Source organism: Rhamphochromis longiceps, linkage group LG22, assembly GCF_057381845.1.
Source record: "Rhamphochromis longiceps isolate RC_006_pf linkage group LG22, R_longiceps_female_GT1.1, whole genome shotgun sequence".
Taxonomy (NCBI): domain Eukaryota; kingdom Metazoa; phylum Chordata; class Actinopteri; order Cichliformes; family Cichlidae; genus Rhamphochromis; species Rhamphochromis longiceps.
Genome location: NC_140577.1, coordinates 26,150,434 through 26,173,099, shown reverse-complemented (window position 1 = coordinate 26,173,099; position 22,666 = coordinate 26,150,434). Strand labels below are relative to the sequence as shown.

General features: G+C 39.3%; 1 protein-coding gene and 1 long non-coding RNA gene across 3 annotated transcripts; both read left to right on the top strand.

The window, feature by feature from the left end:
* Nucleotides 1–1,336: 1,336 nt before the first annotated feature.
* On the top strand, nt 1,337–2,192 carry LOC146644209 (uncharacterized). Its single transcript, XR_014909281.1, has 2 exons — nt 1,337–1,537; nt 1,937–2,192. It is a non-coding gene; the product is annotated as an uncharacterized LOC146644209 (long non-coding RNA).
* Nucleotides 2,193–13,895: 11,703 nt separating this feature from the next.
* LOC146644208 (cbp/p300-interacting transactivator 3-like) lies at nt 13,896–19,061 on the top strand. 2 transcript variants are annotated; one of them, XM_085396228.1, is made up of 3 exons: nt 13,896–14,071; nt 15,023–15,029; nt 15,972–19,061. In XM_085396228.1, the coding sequence occupies exons 1-3, from the start codon at nt 13,911–13,913 to the stop codon at nt 16,683–16,685; spliced, it is 882 nt and encodes a 293-aa protein (XP_085252354.1). In that variant the 5' UTR covers nt 13,896–13,910; the 3' UTR covers nt 16,686–19,061. The 2 variants fall into 2 exon arrangements, with proteins under 2 accessions (XP_085252354.1, XP_085252353.1); XM_085396227.1 differs by lacking the exon at nt 15,023–15,029 and having other exon boundaries at nt 13,927–14,067.
* Nucleotides 19,062–22,666: the final 3,605 nt, after the last annotated feature.

The following is a 22,666-nucleotide window of genomic DNA, read 5'->3' as shown; positions in this document are numbered from 1 at the left end:
ATGCTAGGGACCCTGGAAGAGAGAGACAAATATCATTGGAGAGATTTTGTCAAACCTCTGGTCCACGCATACAATTGCACGAGAAACAGTACAACAGGCTATTCGCCTTACGAACTAATGTTTGGTAGGCAGCCCAGACTGCCAATTGATCTTGTCCTGGGAATCCAACCTGATATGGCAAGTCACAAGACCCACTCAGAGTATGTCAAGGGCCTTCGCCAACGCCTACAGGAGAGCTACTCATTAGCTGCTAAAAATGCCAAGAAGATGGGAGAGAAGAACAAGGCTAGGTTTGACAGGGAGGTCAGGGCAGCTGAACTTTTAGAAGGGGATAGGGTCTTAGTGAGAAACGTGAATATCAGGGGGAAACACAAACTGGCAGATTGGTGGGAACAGAAAATCCATGTTGTTGTCAGACGGATTAGCGACAGTCCTGTTTATGTAGTCAAACCTGAGACAGGGGAGGGGCCACACCGTACGTTGCATAGAGACCTTCTTTTGCCGTGCGGGTTCCTACCTGTAACTGAGATCAGAGAGCAAAGTTCTTCCACTGACGCATCGAGAAAAATGAGACTTGAGGGGCAAAACAACAAAAGGCGTGCAAGGGGACACTGATTGTCAGGAGGATGAGTCGTACAGTGATGAAGATGAACTGTATCCTAATACATGGATGCCAGAAATCATCACGAAGGGTCCTTTCCTGCAGAGGGAAGGAGGCTTCAATGAGCCTCAGCCAGTTTCCAGGGTATTAAACCCAGACACCCCTTCTTTTGTGCCCCAAAGTTCCGCACACTTACCTGAAAGACCTACTCACGAGCTTCAACCAGGAACTCCTTATGTTAGCTCTGAGAATAGTGGTTCAGTTACACATCCTACTTCACACTGTAGGACTCCGGACCATATTGTCATTGATATTCCTGAACCTGATGTGACACAAATCTCACCTGATGAAGAGAACACAGATCTCATCACCACAGACCCTGTAGTTGCAGACACTGACAATGTAGTATCTGAGAGTCAAGAGTCCGAGAACGCAAGTGTCCGGCGTTCTACTAGGGAGAGACGTCCGCCTCGGAAACTCACCTACGATGAGCTGGGGGAGCCTTTAACCTTGGCCATTAGTTCATTCTTTCAGGCTTTAGGGGCTGCTATTTCACATGTGTCTGTACCGGTAGGGGCAGGTATGCATGCTGGGACTCATGCAGTCTAGAGGGGGAGAATGTAACCCTGGTAAGATTTACAGCAATCAGAAGTACAGGGTTCTTTGAATGCATCGTAGTCCTTGTCTGATAGTTTAATTTCCGGGCTTGCCCTGAAGGCACCGTCTGCGGCTCCGTGCGCGTGAAGGTGTGGTGTAGAGGAAAAAGGACGGCAAGGAAAAACTCCATGCTGCCGCGGAGCACGGTTTTTTCCAGTTGAAAGAGAGGAAAGAGGTTTAATTAACATTTGTGAGAGAGCTGTCGTTAGCGGTGAACCACAGACGGGTACCTACCTGAAAGGAGTCGGAGTATTTCTTCGAACTTTTTGAACTATTCTGGTGAGTTAGCCTAGCTCACTTAGCACCGCTATTGCAGTTCAATGCACTGGAAAAAATAACTAACCAGTCAGAATAGTAGTAAATGTGTTTAATGATGTTTAAGATGTGTTTTCATAGTATTGCAATGTTGTGACAGTTTTGTTTATTATGAGTGTCTAATGTTTTTACTTTCTTGGGTCTGCTAGTTCAGCCGCGGCCAGCTAAGTGGTTATGCGCAGTTCACGTGCAATAGCTGTGCTGTTACTGTAACTGCGGGTGATGCACAGTAATACCGGTGTATTTACTTTTAATGTGTCACAAGATGCAAATTTATTTTAATATTTCAAAAGAACCAAGGACATGAGGAACAAGGACATTTAAGGAATGTGGACATCTAACATTCTGCATATTTGTGTGCAGACTGGTTTTTTTTTTGAGGTACAGTTCCATGGGTGCCAAGTGAGGAGCTGGTATCGTGGGTCTAAGACACTGTTGCTGCTGTGGAGGCCTTCTCTGTGTCAGGACGCCGACACGTTGATGCCTGCCGTACCAGGAGGGCGGTAGGGAAAAAAACAAAAGGAAGCCCACCTGAGAGATACCTTATCATTTTCTTTGCTACTTTTTCTCCGCCTGAGATTCAGGTCGTTTTCAGTTCTTAACCCAGGACAGTGGGTAACTGAATAAACTGACACCATAAGGAACTGGACACTCACATGCTATTTTCTTTTCTTTTTCCTTTTCTTTGGGGTGTTGAAATATTGTGTTTCTTGTCTTACATCTATTTTGATTGTTTCAATTATTTTTGTGATGCATTTGAGATGGTTACTGCATTTGAAGGTATCCCTACATTGAGGATGAGCAAAGGGAACTGATCCGAAAGGAAATATATAAAGCAAACTTTGTTTCACAAGCCTGTGGTCGTGCGTGTTATGTGGGTTGGAAGTCTCATTGCTCTTACAGAGTTGCTACCGCCAATCTCCTTCCCAAACCTAGATTCGGATATTGTAGACATTGCACTTGGGCGAGCAGTATAGATCATCTCTTTATAGATAGAGGGACACACGTCCAGGTTACACAAGTTACAGACACTGTTGGAGAGTCATTCACACTTTTTCCATCATGTGCTGGACAGTCACAGATATACATTTAGCAAAAAGCTCAGTCCACCATGATTTGCCACAGCCCCATTTCTACATTTCTACTTAAGGTCACCAGACTTGATGGATGTACTTTTTATTACATAATGTGGTAATACTGAGGTAATAAGGTGGACATCATCATGCATTGTATATACATTGGTACATGTCTTTTGGAAATGAATATTTCAACAGAGATCATGCAGCAGTGACTCATATGGCAATATCACAAGTCAATATGAAAAGACAGTTTTGATGACTATGTACGAACAGCCACATTATGCCACTATTAGTCATTACACTGTAAAAAATGTCCATCTAAACAAACTATTCAAGCTGTATTTATATGCAAAATTATACAGTTTACAAATTATATACAGTGGGGCAAAAAAGTATTTAGTCAGCCACCGATTGTGCAAGTTCCCCCACTTAAAATGATGACAGAGGTCAGTAATTTGCACCAGAGGTACACTTCAACTGTGAGAGACAGAATGTGAAAAAAAAATCCATGAATCCATGATTTGTAAAGAATTTATTCGTAAATCAGGGTGGAAAATAAGTATTTGGTCAATAACAAAAATACAACTCAATACTTTGTAACATAACCTTTGTTGGCAATAACAGAGGTCAAAGGTTTACTATAGGTCTTTACCAGGTTTGCACACACAGTAGCTGGTATTTTGGCCCATTCCTCCATGCAGATCTTCTCGAGAGCAGTGATGTTTTGGGGCTGTCGCCGAGCAACACGGACTTTCAACTCCCGCCACAGATTTTCTATGGGGTTGAGGTCTGGAGACTGGCTAGGCCACTCCAGGACTTTCAAATGCTTCTTACGGAGCCACGCCTTTGTTGCCTGGGCGGTGTGTTTTGGATCATTGTCATGTTGGAAGACCCAGCCTCGTTTCATCTTCAAAGTTCTCACTGATGGAAGGAGGTTTTGGCTCAAAATCTCACGATACATGGCCCCATTCATTCTGTCCTTAACACGGATCAGTCGTCCTGTCCCCTTGGCAGAAAAACAGCCCCATAGCATGATGTTTCCACCCCCATGCTTCACAGTAGGTATGGTGTTCTTGGGATGCAACTCAGTATTCTTCTTCCTCCAAACACGACGAGTTGAGTTTATACCAAAAAGTTCTACTTTGGTTTCATCTGACCACATGACATTCTCCCAATCCTCTGCTGTATCATCCATGTGCTCTCTGGCAAACTTCAGACGGGCCTGGACATGCACTGGCTTCAGCAGCGGAACACGTCTGGCACTGCGGGATTTGATTCCCTGCCGTTGTAGTGTGTTACTGATGGTGACCTTTGTTACTTTGGTCCCAGCTCTCTGCAGGTCATTCACCAGGTCCCCCCGTGTGGTTCTGGGATCTTTGCTCACCGTTCTCATGATCATTTTGACCCCACGGGATGAGATCTTGCGTGGAGCCCCAGATCGAGGGAGATTATCAGTGGTCTTGTATGTCTTCCATTTTCTGATGATTGCTCCCACAGTTGATTTTTTCACACCAAGTTGCTTGCCTATTGTAGATTCACTCTTCCCAGTCTGGTGCAGGTCTACAATACTTTTCCTGGTGTCCTTCGAAAGCTCTTTGGTCTTGGCCATGGCGGAGTTTGGAGTCTGACTGTTTGAGGCTGTGGACAGGTGTCTTTTATACAGATGATGAGTTCAAACAGGTGCCATTCATACAGGTAACGAGTGGGGGACAGAAAAGCTTCTTACAGAAGACGTTACAGGTCTGTGAGAGCCAGAGATTTTCCTTGTTTGAGGTGACCAAATACTTATTTTCCACCCTAATTTACAAATAAATTCTTTACAAATCCTACCATGTGAATTCATGGATTATTTTTTCACATTCTGTCTCTCACAGTTGAAGTGTACCTCTGGTGCAAATTACTGACCTCTGTCATCATTTTAAGTGGGGGAACTTGCACAATCGGTGGCTGACTAAATACTTTTTTGCCCCACTGTACTTCCATTCAAATTGTAGTGAAAAATACATCTAAAAAACATAAATTAATAATTGAATAAATAAACAAATAAATATGCTCATTGTTATTTAGCTTCTTTTTCTTTTTAAGATGCCAGGAAGCAAGGCTCTTGTCACACACCTGTTTTCACTTTAATGGAGGAGAAGGGTGCAGCATAAAAGATGAATCTACGATTGCCACATCAGACAATAGAAAAATGTATACATTTGAAATAGAGAAACTTTCATCCTCTGTCAGAGTAAGAGCATTTGTGTGCTGACAGCTCTAAGACTGGTGTACAAATATTTTTTTCAAAAGATCTCCAAGATATACTGTAAACTGTGAAGATATTTATTTAACAAAGTAAAACAAAAGTGGTAAATACTGCTAAATAAAATGCCCATAAATAGAAAATAAATCCCCATGATTGCTATTACCAATGCATAGATAGAAAATACAATGCTTAGTTACAATCAGTTTAAATTCCTATCTCATACAAATGGTTGTATAATTTGAATTTGGAATTTGTCAACACTGCCATGACAAGAAAGAAATCCTTATTCATTTGACAGCTTGGCTGATGCAGCATCAGCGTGGAGCACAACCAAACCCACCGAGCCAAGAATCCAAAGATCCAAAGAAAGTCAAACAACTAAGGCTGGTATGTGGGATGATCTCAAATCATTCAAAACTTGTAGTTTCTTTTAAACAAATGTTTTTTGTTTTGAATGTGTACAGGAGAAGCTTAGTATAGGTACGAAAAAAAAGATGTGACATCTTTTATTCTTACTCTGATGCTACCAGCAAGGTCTGCTCAACCTTGCTGTCAGCTCACATTGGTATCAGATACGGGCTGTGTCCTAGAATAGATATGAATAGTCATCCAAAAGAATCACTAAGCAGTAAAGGTCTGTCTTGTCAAAAATTTATTTTTCTAAATGCAAGTAAAAAATACTGTCAAGAGAAATGTGATCATTCTCAATAAGTCCTTCAACACCAAAATGACAAAATAGGTCATTTTCCAAAAAGTCCTGCTAGACCATTTGAAAAATAACTCTGTTATAAAGCTGTGTTTATGTGATTAAGCTTAGGCTACATGTGACACTTTCTGTTTGGGGAAACCTTTAAGTAATAATTATACATTTTGGGAAATACCTTATCTGCTTTTGCTTCGTCTGAGTATTGTTGGATTAATTTCTCTTAGATCCAGATGTCTTTCTCTGGTGTTGCAGTCACATCTAATAAAATTCATTCCTGGATTTTGTTGGTGGAATTTCACATTTCCATTTGATGGCTGTCATACATGATAGCAAAAGTAGGCTAATCAGAAAAAGACACAAAAAAGCAAACAAAAAACAGTCTGTACGGAGTTCACGTGTCCTTCCCATGCTCACACAAGTTCTCTCTAAATACTCTGGCTTCCACCCACAAACCCAAGAAATTCATGGGTTAAGTTTACTGCTGCTTCTCAATTGGCTGTGGGTGTAAATGTGAGTGTGATTGGTTGTATGTCTCTGGATTGGACCAGTCTAGACTAGTGACCTGTCCAGGGTGTATCCTACCTTTGAAATGTGGGATAGAGCCCATCACCCCATGATCCTACGTTGGATAAGTGTAAGAAAATGGATGGATGGATGAATGGAAATCCAGGGGTAACCAGGATATGGTTAAAGTGAGAGTACAAGAAAAGGCTGCAGTGGTAGCTAGACACCTCTACAAAACGAAAAGCACATTTTTAGTAGCAAAATGTTTTGTTTTTTTTTACATGGGAGAGCACTAGAGATACACAGTCCATTCCCCATAAAAATTAGAATTACGTAACTCTTTCTGATAAACATAGCTTGAGATTTGTCAGTGTGTTTCACTCTGAAAAGGAAGGTCTTACAAAACACTATAAATAAACAAACAGTATTACACTAGTTCCTGTAGCAGCTTTTGTTATTGCTTTTCATATACAGAGCATATTAGTAACAACCTCGTCATGTTAATCTGCAGGTGAGAGTGTCAGTAGGCAATAAGCAATGACTTAACAGGACCAGATCTGATCCAGGCAATCAAGACTTGCAAGGATTGCCTAATGGGGGCCGGATGGGGTGGTGAGACAGGGTGATGCTGGCCAAATGGAACTGCTGAAGCACAACACAGCTCACATCAAGAGACCTAGGAATTTGAGAGCAAGACCCCCTTCCCCCCATGCTAACACAGACATTAGTAGAGAAACAGCAACTTGAGCACAGATGCATGAAAGGATGTGGTAGCACACGCTCAAACATAGGGTTATAAAACAACATATGCCCTTGTTTCTACTACATGGAGCAGCAGGTGTAGTAGCAGGTCGGTCTAGTATAAGAGAAAGGAAAGACAAAAAAGAGCACTCTGCTATTCACAACAAGGAAGTAAATACTGTGCATACAGTATATATATTTCCTTGTTGTAAATCAAACAGTATAATGTATAAATAATTACATTCAAATTCTCTAAGGATCCTTAAAATTGCAAAAAGTTCAGTTTAAAAAAAACATTCAATGAGTAGAAGCAGTAGCCTATTATACTGTAGTTTTCCTTGCTGTACTGTCGACTGAAACACATTTTACTGTACCTAAGAGGCAATTTATTTCAGTGACCTTTTTACAAATCTGTTTGATGGTGCCTTCTCTCCCTCTCTCCCTGGATGAGGCCAATTGGCAGAGGGACAGCAGCTGGAGCAGTGGTCTTTTATACTCTATGTGATTACCCTGTGTGCGGCTCTGTCCTAATGCTGACAAAAGTTGCATTTTTTAAAATGCATTAATTAATTAATTAAAGCATTTTAAAAATGCATTAATCATGTTGTGGCAATACATGAAGACCTTATTGGAATAAACATGCAACAGAGTGATATTCAGTGTGAATGAACCAGGTTGAGTAGCGCTGTGGGTGGTTGGAAAGAAAGGGGTAACAAGAAGCACTCGGTAATATGAAACCTGTACATATACAGCTTGAGGGACTAATAGATAGAAAGAAAGAGTGCTAAACAGTCAGAAATAATTGGTCAAGGGATGGTTTTGTCTTTTATCTGCTCAGATACATATAAACAATTTACATCCAATCCAGAAGTTGCAGAGAAGCTATGGTCATTACATAATGTTGCACAACAGTAATAACATGTAGATACAAAGCTGCAAAAGCATAGTATGGTATAGATGGAATGCAGTCTACACGAGTAAAGATCAATACCAAAGTGCAGCTGTGTCATTGGCTAACTGTCAGAACACATTTCCTGTCTCACTAAGATCAGCAAGTAATTCTCAGACAAGGTCAAATAAGCAGGATAGTCTGAAGAGTGTTCCCATTATTACATGCAGTAAAATGTTGCAGTTTTCCACAGAATTCCATAAACAAATGAGTTACACGTTGTCCTGGAGTATAAAGGCTCATATTCTTATCATGAAACAAGCAAGTTGTCTTTTATCATCACACCTACCTGAACTTAAAACTGATGAAGATGTATTCAGTCGATTTGCTTAAGTCATGTGCACATGTGTTATTTGTCTCCCATGTGTGGAACCTCATACTGGAAGCATGGATTTTTTCAGCCTATGTGTCACTCTGCAGCTCATAATGTCAACCTTTTATATAAGTCTGTAAATACTGAAGCCTGAATTCAGTCCCAAATATACTGTGTATACAGTGTTGGGGAGTAACGGAATACATGTACAGGCATTACGTATTTAAAATACAAAATATGAGTAACTGTATTCCGTTACAGTTACCGTTTAAAAAGGTGGTATTCAGAATACAGTTACTTTGCTGAAATAAATGGATTACACGGCAGTCTTTTCTTTTTTCATATGTTAGGCTGTCCCCTCTCTATTTTTGGTAATTCCACGCATTTTAAAGGCTCTAATGCCTATGTCTCAATCTCGCGGTCCATGTCACCCCCACTTGCGGCCCGCATAATGACGTGAAGAAATATTTTTTTTAATTATTGTTCAAAAAATTATTTAATATGAAGGCAACAGGCAGAGCCCTAAAGAATGTAGTCTCATGGGCAGTGTAGCCCAGTTGTAAGTAAGCTATTAAGACTCAACTCTATACTGTGTTCGTGTTTTCCTCCGAAACAATAAGTTCCGTTATCGCAGCCTTTCAACACCTCTCTCTGTCTCTTGCTGGCAAAGTTGACCCAGACAACAAAATAAAGCTAGTTTTCAGCTACGAGCCCGAAACAGAACCCGGCGTATTAGCCAGAGGTCCCTTTACTACGGTTCAGAGCCGCGGACCTGTTATATATATGCGCGGAATGGTTTTCTATACGAGATCTAATGACCTAATGTCCACCCTACTGTTACTCATTTTATATTACGATTTAAAAATCCAGTTTGTATTGCTATGGCGAGTAACCTTCAGTAATAGTAATAAATCACACAGCAATAGTACATTCATGTAGTTGTAAAAAGCATGATGATATATTAAGTAATCCAGTATTCAGAATACGTTACTCTCATTGAGTAACGTAACGGAATACGAAGTAACCTTCTCAACACTGTGTGTCTACAACCGAGAAGAATGCTTTGGCAAAACTGTTCACTGAATGGACAGATAGCATAGTAATCAGGCATGTTCAAATGTTTGTGTTTAACTCTATTACTGGTAACACAAAATCTGTAGTTTAATATACTACTGAGATGACAGCAGCTGAAACTTGGTCGAACCTGCGTTATTTAAAAGGACAGTGAAGCCACGCACACCAGCAAATCTACAACAGAATAACTAAACAGAAAAGAATCAAGCTGTTACAATGGCCCCAGTCAAAGTCCAAATCTTCAGACTGACTAAAATTATGAGGAATTATTTAATAGAGCTGTCCAAAAATAAATAATTGCAAACCTCAATGAACTGTGCCAAAACAATGATATGTGAGACTGATAAAGTCAGATAACTTCAAGTTAAAGGTGGCTCTCCAAGCTATTGTAGAACGTACTTTTTCACTGGACTACATTGAGTCCTGTGAAAACTTTCCTTTTCACATCAGTATAGTTATGCATTGGCTTGGGAGGCAGAGTAGGTGCTCAGAGGTTGTTTTTTAAGATTCCTTAGGAACCATGAAGTTTGGCTTAGCAACACTAACATGAGGACACGGCTAATCTGCCTCCATACAAATGTAACAAAGCTGCCAGCATTTGTAAATCCCACTCATTCACTTAATTTTCCATTTTTAAAAAATCTTAAAATTAACACTTGCTATTTTGCACAGGTATTGGATAATTTATTGACTAAATAGAGTGATTCTCCCCAGTTTAGTAGCCACATAATGAGCAAGAATTCACTCTTCCTAGCTGAGAAAGTTGTAATAAGTGTGATTTAGAAGTGACTTTGGGTGGATTTATTTTTCTTTATTAAAGGCTGAATAAAAGAGGAAAAAGCCAGCTTGGCTATGTCTAAAGATAAAATAATCTAATCTATATAGCTATCTATTCTATCTCTCTATCAAGATAGATGTGTAAAAGTTACAAAATATAACTTTATATCAGCTGTCCATATATGTGAATTATACAGTCTTGGCTTATATTCTTCTCTCTCTAAAAGTCTGTTCTTATACAGCACACAAAATTTAATTTTGAAGAAAATATATTTCGTCTGAGACTATGTTTGTGCTGTTTCAAAAACACTTCGCAATGAACATATCTCTATTATTTAGTTTCTTTCTTTCAGGTTATTATTCGGATAATAATTATATACTGGATGGATTGGGACTGCTGGCCAAATAATATGAAATTAATTTAAAATAATGGTTTGATATAAGTGTTGAAGACTCTTTTCCTTGGCTGAACTCTTGAGAGGTTTCCAGAATGCACTCATCTTTTGAATTCTAGATTATGTGACTACAGTAAAACACGTTTCCTTCAAAATATAACAGAAAAGGAATTTTAGCTATACGGGAACTACATATATCAATCAGTCAATCAATACTTTATTTGTATAGCACATTTAAAAGACCAGAGGTACTCCAAAGTGCTTCTCAATAGTAAAATATGAAATAAAATGAATTACATATGGGTACAGATACATAGAGTGCAAATACATTTCCAGACAAAACATCTATCTATTATTGTAAATTATTAACTCGTTACATTTATGCATTTATGCATAATGCTATTTTAATTAACTTACTTATTTAAAAGTAAGTTATAACAGAATTAAATAAAGGGCAATAATTCAAGTGAGAGAGGCACAAAGTACTGACAAAAGAAAAGTATTCAGTAATTGAATCTCTGGAAGTCTGCACCCTAAAGAACCACAGTTGTAGTTGTATTCATCAAAATAACCAGTTGTACTCACTGAAATCAACATCTCCTAAATAAAGTGAAGAGCCTGTGGCTGCAGACCAAATCATACAGTGTTCTCCCAGACAATAAACACAATGGTCAAGTGAAAAGAGGATTACAAAGAGGCTGGGAGTCTGGATGACTTTAGGGGCCCAAAAATAGGACACATTCCTCTACTGCAAAGGGTGTGTGTGTATGTCAACAGGAATACATACCAAGCTCCTGCTGAGGGGGCCTAACTTTCCCCACACAGGAAGACAGCCCAAAAACAAAAGAACTAGGTGGTGTGAGCTGGCTTTGGAACAGGATGGAGGTGGATTGATTTCAGAACACAAAGGATTTTCTGAATTTTACTTTGAAGTTTTGATATAAGTACCTAGATATTTCACTGTGAAGTTAATGCGTAATTTTTTTGTCTTTGTCTGTTAGTAGTTTAGTGCAACACTGTCTCCTAAAAATAAAATGTATTTATCTTATATTATGTATAAGGCAAATTATATTATAATGTCTGTGAGGGGTATACAGTTTGAACGGTGTACAATTTCCTCATGGATACGGTCCAGTGATTTTATTTCATAGTTATTATTGTACATGTACCCTTACATTATTCTCATACCTATATGCTCAGGACAAAAATGCACTGATTATGACTTTAGGTAATATTATTTCCTGAAGCTAATAAGTCTAGGAACAGCAAAACTGGGAAAATTTGCAGTTGCAGGAACTGGTGCTGTATTTGCAATAACAGTAACAATAATAAAAAGTGCTCCATGTCCCAACTGTTTTAATGATGCCTAAATTCTACTTGCTAACCTTTAATTTTGTAGTGAAAAATCTCTCTATATAGAACATGAGTATAAATGTGTGCGTGAAAGATTTCAGTGTGGTTTTAGAGCTCAACACAGTTCTAAAATTGCCTGTTAAGGTGGCACATTAGGGTCTTTTAACAGCTTATGCTGGTTACCAGTCCATTTCAGCGCTCTGTACAAACCTCTGCACAGCTACCACAAAGACATTTCTTCTGCTGGCTGTGGCAAGTGCAGGTATTATTATTAAAAGGTGCTATGTGGAGGTTCTTGTGGTTGTATGAGTGTTGCCATTTTTACCTTCGCTGTTACCCGACAGCTTCATAGAAAAAAGGATCGTTTCAGGGCATACATCCATACATTCCATTTTTTGTAGATATCTTTAAATAGCGTCAGTAGTCATTTACTTTAAAAAGAATGTAAAAGGTGCTGAAAACAAAAACATATTGCAACTTTTCAAACATCTCTGCACTTTTGATGTTTTATTTATAAAGTCCACAAGGGGGTTGGCCCAAGGCATTAAAACTTTTAACCCTAGGCGTAGTAGCCTGTTCCATGTAGTTCATAAATGTAGCTCTTCTGACTATTCCTAATGCTATGTTTAGACTCCACAATAACAACATGGAAACAGGAAAATGAAATGTAAAATCAAAAAAGAAATCACCAACTGTATCATTGCATTATCAGTGCAATGTGTAAAGTAACTACATCCTTATTTTAGAACGCTTCTCAACAGCCAGCTAAATAGACTTATGTGGTTGCTTTAGCTTTCTTTAATTTACATACACACGACAGCCAGTATCATCCCAGCCATTGTTTGTTTACATTCCTGTTTTAGGTAGTCTTTAATGACACGTCATTAAAGATGACATCACATAGGTTGCCAATGACAACTGGCAGGCAAGCTACAACTGGTTGGTGACTAAAGTCAAGTCTTCCTTTAAGCTTGGCCAGGTCCATGAAAGAACGTGCCAGGGTGACCTTCTTGTGCAGTGCAGTGTGAACTTGTCATATGCCTACACTTAAAAACAAAGGAAGCAGAACCTTCACAGTCCTAGCTGAAAAGCCTACATGAAGTTTAGACTGACTTAGAGGAGTATTATACTTGGTTGTGCACAGGAAAACAGATAACTGCATAGACACCGCAGATAAGTAGTTAGTCCTTTTTTTGAAGTGTGCCTAAATGGCATACATAGTTAGTGTAGTCACAAGAAACTGGAAAGCATAGAGGACCCTCGCTAGTATGGTGGATCTGTTTTTGTTTTGTTTTTTAAAAACTGTCTAGATTAAGATGTTAGCGGTTTCAGAGCCTGGGTTTGGTTTATGCTACTGTGTCCATTAACGTATATCATATTGGCCATTGTTGTAGACTGGCAGTGTGACCAGGAAGCAGAGGGTTGGTTGCTTATGGAAAATACTACAGAATGTAAAGTGGCCATGGTAATGAAAAAACCAGAAGCATCATCAAAGGTTGCAAGAGAAAGCCACACAATGGGAAAGCAGCCCTAGCACCAGAGAGATGAAATGACTAAAGGTCTGTAAGCTTATCTACAAGCTACAAGTTACACAATGAAATTTAATAGTAATTTGTTGGAATTTACTCTAAATCCCCGTCCCTTTTGTAATAGCCCGTTTTAACATTTCCTTCTAGCAGTTTGCTCTTTGTCTGTTTTGTAATTGTAATTTTCAGCAGGTTAGTTTTTTTTCTGTTCTCCTATTCTATGAACAGCGCATTTATTTACTGTTTCTTTCCCCTGTAAACACTTTTTAAAAAGTGCTCTATAATGAAACTTTATAGTGGACTTTACAGTACAGAACTATTCCGGGGTAATGCTGTAAAACACCTTGCTCAAATGATTTCCTCTACAGCTGTGGGGCTTTGCTTTGCCTACAGTTTTTACCGATGCGCTTTGCACAGAACTCTTCCAGTTAAGAGAGTATGGATCATTGCTAATAAAAGTATAAGTGTAATGAAAGCAGGCGGTAGTGAAATCACCCCGGGATCACAGCGGGGCTGAGCGGGTCTCTTCTGCTCTGGTGTATCCGTGGAAGTAGTTAGCGAACGTTTCTTTGCACAGTGATTAAGGGGGCGGACCAATAGCAACAAAGGAGACGGAGAGGAAGGTGGCTCCTCCTCTCCCTATCTCTCTCTCGCTCTCTCTGAGCTTTATAGATGTACATAATCCCTGAGATGACCCAGAAAACAAACTCCTCTGACTGCCGAGACATTGCAGAGTTCGCCGCAGGGCTGCATGTAGCCGGAGCATCAGCTGAAGGAACTACGCCGGCACTGATCCAACTTCTCAGCCGATTCCACAATAAAATATCGGGTAGGTGTCATCTATAGGTGCTATTTAAAACGGGTTGAAAGGCACCTCTTCGCCTTTGTCCTGTGGAGTATTTTCGTATTTCGCTACATAATTACACATAGAGAGACTGGTTGGATTCGGACGGAATCAATCATATTTCACCTTGCCACTTACTTTAACGGCATTATAGGTTTTCTGTTGCGGTCTTATCGCACCAAATGATAAAAAGAATCCGTAACGATGTGGATAAAAAAGAGGTTTCGTGCTTCTGTAATAATGACTATTACCCTCCCTCAGACTATCAAAGTGCCATTTGAATTACAATAACGATCAGTACATAAGCTCCACAGAGGGGATATAATTAGATATCACAAGAGCAGAATATTATAAGGATGGTTTAGGCTATTGAGGAAAGTCTCTTGTTTTATCAGCACTAAAAGGGTTGAATTGATACAAGCAGCCAGGGGCAAAGGCTGAGTTCATTCTAGGATGGTGGCATTTTAAAAACCTGAAACCTCTTTGTTTTTCCACACTCAAGCATTCTTTTCATGGTTTGCTCTAGACCTGTTTTCACAACCATCCCATTTAGAGGCAGCTCATGGAATAATGTCATCATTTTAACAAGCTAATTATGTTCACTGAGTCGGATCTGTTTGCCATGTAGGAAATCTTAATGTGCGATGTTTAGTAAGGACAGAGGTGTTGTGTGTTGAGGTTGAGGGGGGTGGTCTTGAAAAGCATTTCTCTGTGTCCTTTGGGCTGCAAGGGTATTGCTGCCCTCCCTTGTTAGTGTGAGACTGAGGGGTAATTCACTGATGGTGTAATTTTGGAGGCTTTGACTTTTCTTTTTTTTTTCCACACAGGAAATTAAAGTGTTCAAATAGAGAAGCAGAAATCATAGAAGCTGAGGAAAAATAAGTTTTGAAACAATTATGTTTGGTTTTTTGTTTTGTTGTTTCAAGGGACTTGAATTAAGTGATGCAGTGTCACACCTTTGTTAAATCATAAGCCCATGAAAAGAGGCATGACAGTAAAATGGTCTCACCTGATCAGCTAAGATCAAGATATCCCAACTTGGTCACTGAATCGTAGTTTTTCCATCATCTGCAGTCAGTTTTTGTGTGTTTCTGTGCCTCTAACTGGTAACTGAGATTTCAGCTGTCTTAATTTATACATGCTAACATATAGATGTGTTTATAGGTGTTATTTGAAAAAAACTGTAGGGACCTACTTTTTAGGATCATGTTGGATATAGCTGCAGGCTTAAATTGTTATTTTGCTCTAAAAATATTTTTATAAACATGGGAATCATATGTGAATAGCTGGAGCTCCAGGAACATTTCATGTCTCTAAATTATTACATGCAATGGTGATACTACATGAGATAAAATAACATGGAAAATGCAAAAATGGAGGTTTAGATAAGATGCACAATTACTTAGATAAGCTGGTATAATACATACAGCATTCCAGATCTTCCACACAACTTTTGTTTGTAATGCAGGTTTTTAAAGTTTTTATGTCCAGCCCAAAATAAACCTGTTGGCAACACTTTTTGGTGAATTGTACCAAATACAATTGATTTTTTTTCCTTTGCCAAATATTAGATCATTGGAAGATGTTCAAACTGTTAAATTTAATTGAAAAGTGGCATTGATGAAAGTTAACAACTTTAGCATTAGCTATCTTGGCAATCAAAAAAAACCTGCTTGAGTTCTCCTTGAGTTATTTCTTATTTTGTTATTCTAGAAAGCCCTTAAAAAGCTGGTTTCTGACTTGTCGTTATGAATAAATAGGACTTTTGCAATATGTAAAGTGGGTTCTTGCCAGTTTAAACTGTACATATATTAAACTTGTCTACTTTATGCAATGGGTTCTATTTCAAATCTAATGGTATATTGTGCTGGTTGTTATTGGTTTTGTAGGGCGACATGGCTGAACACATGATGATGCCCATGAACCATGGCTTCAGGATGGGCATGAATGGGCCACCACAGCACAACTGCCAGCGCAGTCTGCCCAATGGCCAGGTAATGCACTATGGCAGGAACCCTCAGAGCAATATGGAAGCTGCCATGAGACAGAGACCGGGTATGGTGGGACCTGGAGGGATGGTCCCTGTGAATGGAGCTCCCATGGCCAACCACCACCACCACCAAATGATGTCTGGTAACATGATGTACAATGGCCAGTGTCCACAGCAACAGCAACAGCACCACCACTTGCACTCTCAGCAGCAGCAGCAGCAGCAGCAGCAGCAGCAGCAGGGAGGACACCCACAGCAGTACCTCCCTGGGAATCTCACTTCGCAGCAGCTCATGGCCAGCATGCACCTGCAAAAACTCAACACTCAGTATCACGGACACCCGCTGAGCTCAACTAATGGTCACCATCTGCCGAATGGTCCACAGTACCGGATGGGCCCGGCCCAGCTTTCCAGCATGCAACACATTAGTGGGCCTTTGGGGCTGAATGGTATGGACATGGATCTGATCGATGAGGAGGTTCTGACTTCACTGGTACTGGAATTTGGTTTAGATCGCATTCAGGAGCTTCCTGAGCTCTTCCTGGGACAGAATGAGTTTGACTTCATATCAGACTTTGTGTGCAAACAGCAGCCGAGCACAGTGAGCTGTTGAGGAATTTAGTTGAAAAGTGTTTGGTTTGTTTAGATTCAACAGCCCAAAGAATGACTGAATGGCCACAGTAGCACAGCGAGAGGAGACAATCCCCCTGTTCTGTTTGGGTATTTCTGTATCTGTGTATATGACAGTGTCTGGTACAACTTCACCATGACATGCCTGTGAGTTGTTGAAGAACTGTAATGGGCAAAAACGCAGAAAAAACACCAGGTTTCTCTGCTTTGAGACGGTGCCAGCAAGATCCGCTGCCTTTGGCCAAAATGGGGCATCCTGATGCAGCGGGCTCCGTCTGTACCCATCTGGCCCACAGCACATGTGCCTACAGTGCCAAGGCTTTTGGACAATTGTAAATTTAACAAACACAATGAGAAAAGCTGACCTAAAAGACTGTCATTCTGGGTCCACCAGATTTGGTTTAATCTTTTAAAGTGTTTTATCGCTGATGACAATTTTAACTAGTAGCAGACTATAGATCATACAAATTTATAAAAAGGTAGTTCTCTGAATTTGCTTATATGAGGAAGTAAGGATTTTTGTGTGCATATTGAAGGCTGGCTCTTCAAAACTGACTTTCTTCAAAAGATGACATTTCCTTGAAGAGCAGGGAAATGAAGTTGTGCATCATTCCAGAGTGGCACATTTTAGTTTCTTTTGTGGGTAAAATGTGCTACATTGATTATTTCATTATTTCAGTCATTTAACTGACTGACTAGGTGAAATCTGCATTGCATCTGTTTCCTGCTAAGTAACTATGATTGAAACATTGGCAAAGTAGCACATTTCCTTGAGTCTTGGCTTTAACAAAGCTTTTATTTGTGCATCAAAGTCTCACCACTCCATGTCTGACATTCATATATGTGTTACAAGACAGGTTACTGCTGTATGGAACTGCAAGAACAGATGCACGGTGAATGCCCTCTTAGCATCTCAAAAACTGCATAATTATGGCCTATTTAAAATGTTAAGGAAAGTTAGGCCCACAACAAAATCAGTTACTGGTGGCATAGCTAATGCTTACATTTGTTTTCCAAAACAGGATTTTTAAAAAATGCATTTGATTGCAGTCTTTGTGTGCTTAGTGTGTACGTTTGTGGAATAAGGTATTTAAATCCCACCGAAGGGCATCCTCATCCCAAAAGTCATCGGTTGGTAAACCGATCAGGAGACTGCGCAGAGAGAGGGAATGATAGAGAGAGAGATTTTGGCCTGTGGACAAAATGCGTGGACACAGCACTCTGTGCAGCACTTAGTTTAATCATTATTTAAATCTGTCACTACCTGTGGCATTGATTTCATTAGACTGGAAGAGCAAACAAGTAGCAAAGCTGATGTTTTTTGCCATAAATGAGCTTGTTCTGCTGTGTTTCTACTGACAGGATTTGAATTACATGTTCTCACATGCTTGTCTTTACTGAGATCAGCTTGTGCATTCTCTAGTGACTCAGTAATTATAAAATGGACATATATGATGACTTTTTCTAAAAGTAATTAGGTTTTTGGTCAAGGGTGAAGCCTTTCCACAGCAGGTTGGATGCGTGATAACTTTCTGTGCTCTTTGTGGAACTGTCAGAAGAGCCAGGGCGACACTGTGTTAATCTGTTCCAACACACCTGTGCTGCGATTCCTGCGTCTCACTGGAGATCTGCCATCTTGAAGCTCTTGAGTCCAACAATGGGCATTGAAATGCTGTTGTAAAGACAGAATAAGTGCCAGCACTCTGCTTCACTTTCTCCCTGCCAGAATTGCAGACACACTCACAACCTCATAGTTAAGGTGGAAATTCTTCTGGCCTTAGCAAGACAGTGGCCTCTGATTACCGCTGTATCAACAAGCGCAGCCTTTTTGTGTATTGTATCTTTGTACTGTAGACTAGAGCTGAAGCTGATCTAGATACATTTAAGGTACTTTCAAAAAATGTTTAAAAAAGCATTGTCAGAAATAAATGTAAGTCAGTGGTTGATTTTGATGTATTGACAAGAGATTATATCCTACTTTTTTTGTTTATTTGTTTTGTTTAGCGAAAAAGTGTGTAGATGTTTTTGGGTGCAGGGCCTGAAGCTTTAAGACCAAGTGGACTGCATGTGTTGAAGGATGCAAGAGGAATGCCACTGCTTTCTTACAAAGCAGCTGAGAATGTACAGCACAGTACTTTGTGGGAGCTTGTCTTACAATGGTAGATAAACATGTGAGATTGTAATCCTTATTCCAAATTACACACCATTAATTTGGGTGACAACCCACCCGCCTACCCTCCCCCACACATTCTCCTCATCCTCCTCCTTTCCCACTTCCACAAAGCTTTTGTAATGTTATTGATTATATTTGAAGAAAATGTATTTATTTTCAAATAAAATATTTATTTAAAGTGCTGTTTTTAATTGTATGTCAGTGATTTCTTAAACCACTCTTAAAAGGAGCCAAACATGTAACTTGTCATAAAGATACAGCACTGTTGATATATACCGAGAGCCTTGAGAGATGCTCTTTATTTGCCTGATCTTTTTTTATTGGTTCTCAAGACTTCCACACCCACAATAAGCAATGAGCAAACAGAAGAGCAAAGTACAAGTTACATATCCTAAATAGTAGTGAGTCAGCACTCTGTCAACACAGAGAATGTTTTTGTTGATTCGTTGTGTTATATAATTTTAAAAAAAAGTTTAGCAACCTGCAAAGTAACAGCATACCAGAGTAAAGATTTATAAATACATACATACTAAATGGCTGAAATGGCTCACAGAGACATCCTCCCACACTGACACATTTAAATGACAAGTCTTGTTTTCTCCTAAGGCCTTTATTTCTCTGTTAGATCTGAATAAAGAGCTCACTGCACATTTCCAGCTAGAAGTTTTGCTCTACCATTTTTCTAAAAGAACAGCTCTGTGGGGACTTACGATTAAAAAAAAGTCTAATTGAAATTCTAATTAGCTGTGCAGTAAAGTCATACTACTAGACCTCAAATACACGTGCTGTTTTACATGGTGTTCGTCAAGGCAGGATTTTGTCCTTGAGCTTTTTTTAATAGGTTGCTGAAAACAGTGAGAACTGGTGCAGGCTTGCAGGAACCCAAATCTGTAGAAGGACAGACACTAGTAGCATCTAAGATTTGTGCCACTAGCCATGGGTTGCAGACAGTCAAGTGCTAAGTAACCCAAACCAAAATGTTGTCCATCCTCTAGACATTTAATCCATGATGTTTTATTAAGTAAAATCTAAGAAAGAAGCCTGCATTACATTGCCTACACAATTAAAGTTATTTTAAAATGACTAGAGTAAACGAATTAAAACACATAGGCTTTATACTGGAATATAATGAATTGTAAATAAACACTATGTAGCAGGTTCAGAAATGTGCTGGACTTAGGAAACATTTTTGTCTTCATGACAAACGAGAGAAACCCAAATAAAGATAAATAAGGTGTAAAAACAAAGACTATATAAAAGAATTTAAATAATGAAAAGGTAATGCTATGCAGCAATGTGCAAAAGTTTTAAAGCCCTTGTAAGGATGCTTTCAAAATTGCAGTGGTTCAATCAGCTATTTCATAAAATTGAACTCAAATCACTTCTCATTGACTAATCTGCATATAGTTGTTAACCCTGAGACCAAAGTCATCATAGGTACACTATGATGCAGTCTCCCCCAATAGACTGCTGAGACCACTAAGAGTCAAATCCACTGCCTTTCAGTTTCATCTTGAAATTCTCTCCAGGAAATTTCTAAACAAAATCAGGGACAAAGTCTGAGTCCAAAGCTCACAGGGAACAGTGCTGACCAAGCTGTCAGTAAAGGTGGAAAGGACTACAGACTAAGCAGATTTCAAAGACGTATACCAGGAATGATTACTTGGCCATCATATCTGTCTGTGTCCAGAGCTCATTCACATGCTAAAAGGGTTAGTCCAGACATCTTTGCCCAGCGTTTTAAGTTTGAGTTTATTTTGTTCATTAGGTTATCTAAGTTCATTTGGTTATTAGACTCCTTGTGTTTTCTTCCCCTGTATTTAAGCTTCCCCTCACCCTTCGTGTTTCATGCTGCGTGTCTTATGTTATCAAGTTTGTATTATTATGCCTAAGTGTTTCTAGTTATTATTTTCCCCTCGTGTTTCCAACCATGTTAAATCTCCCCTGCTCTTCATGCGTTTCATGTCTGTGTCTTACGTTGTCAAGTTCGGGTTGTCATGTCTATGTCTCATTATGTTTCCTGTTTTATTGTGAAGAGGTCTGGTGTTCTGTGTTCATCATGTTCAGTTTTACTCTCCCACTGTGACGTCATTATGTTCATGTGTGCCAGCTGTTTCCTCATGTGTCTCCACTTCCCCTAATCACCTCCTGTGTATTTAAGTCCTCTGTTTTCAGTGTGTGATTGTCAGGTTGTCTGTTGTCCACGCCATGTTTCCTATGCCATGCTTCCAAGTTTCTTGTCTAGGTTTTTCTTATTGTTTGTTTAGATTTCCCAGTTTAGGTTTGTGTTAATTTTGCTTCAGTTTGCCTTGCCCTTTGTTTGTACCTTTTTTACCAGCCATATTAAACGGCTCGCTTTTTGTTAACATTCAAGTTTTGTTCCCTGTTCCTTGGAGTCTGCATTTTGGGTCCTTTTTCAATTCATACAGTCTGCCCTCACCAGACTGTGACAGTAACTTTTTCCAGCTCCTCCAGAGGAGTCCCGATAAGCTTTTATCTGATTCCCAAACAATCTCAGCTAGCTATTTTCCATGCTGCAGGAATGTATCTACACTCCTGAATCAATACCTAATTGGTTTGATTATTATATATACAAACAAGATTAATGTACACATTTTTACAGATATCAAGAGGATCATGAAGTAGGCTTGGTCAGTCAAACATCGTGTTTCAAATGTTGTATATATTAATTTTTATTCATATCCTTCCATAATGGTGGCATGGAGTGCATTGAAAAAAATAAATAAAATTAATGCTGATAACAAAGACGTGTTCATGTTGTGACCTACTTTATATAAAAGAATTTGCTCAGTTAAATTTCAACTTTGAGTTTCTCTAAAATGTTTTTTTTTTTTTGGGGGGGGGGGGTTGTTTATTTATTTATTAAAATAGACTTTGATATTACACACTCTGAATAGTGTCATATATGGCCTCAAGGAAGTAGGGTAGGGTAATTTCCCCAAAGACGCTGTAACTGATGCTACCCTGGGAGACGCAGCTCAATATGCTAAGAGCTTGTTATGTGGGCACATTTGATATGTAGGCAAGTTTGGTATCATTCTGCAATCTCCCTGCTAACCACAGCTCTAATCAAGAACAGCATATCTTTTTTGGGGTAAACATTTTTAGACAAACAAACTATTTTATGTTTATTTGTCCGTTTTTTTCTAAATAAGTTGCTACCCTCTTTTCTTTTTAAATAGAAACTCCTTCTACCCGATATAGTACTGTCCCCAGATAGATGTGTCACAATGTCACAATTTAGCTCAGCAGAAACTTTGCTTTCTGTGGTCTCACACTTTGGTAATGTTTGATTGATTTCATCACTTCAATTTTATTTACATAATGCCAACTCACAGTTCACAAAGACAATTTCAATGCACTTTTTATAGGAAGGTCAACCCCTGCAACATTCTTCAATATAAGCAGCAGAGACGGACAACTGCAACTGGCTGGTCATGAAGAGGAAGAGAAGATAGAAAAGAGGAGCAGAGAGAGACGAGGACACAACACCAACTAAGAGAATACATTTAATAAATGAGTTTAATGACTTGAAAGAGAGAAGAAAAAATGTGAGCGTAACATGGTCAGTACCCCAGCAGTCTGAGCCTAGAGGAACATAATTAAGGGATATGCAGGGTCACCTTTTCATTTACGACAGCTAGCCAAGGTAAAGCTATATCTTGCAGCTGGTGTCTTTGAACGTGTTATTCATCTGTTCATTACTTGCAGACTGGACAAGTGCAATTCTCTGTACTTTGATTTGGACCAGACCTCTCTTCATCGTCTCC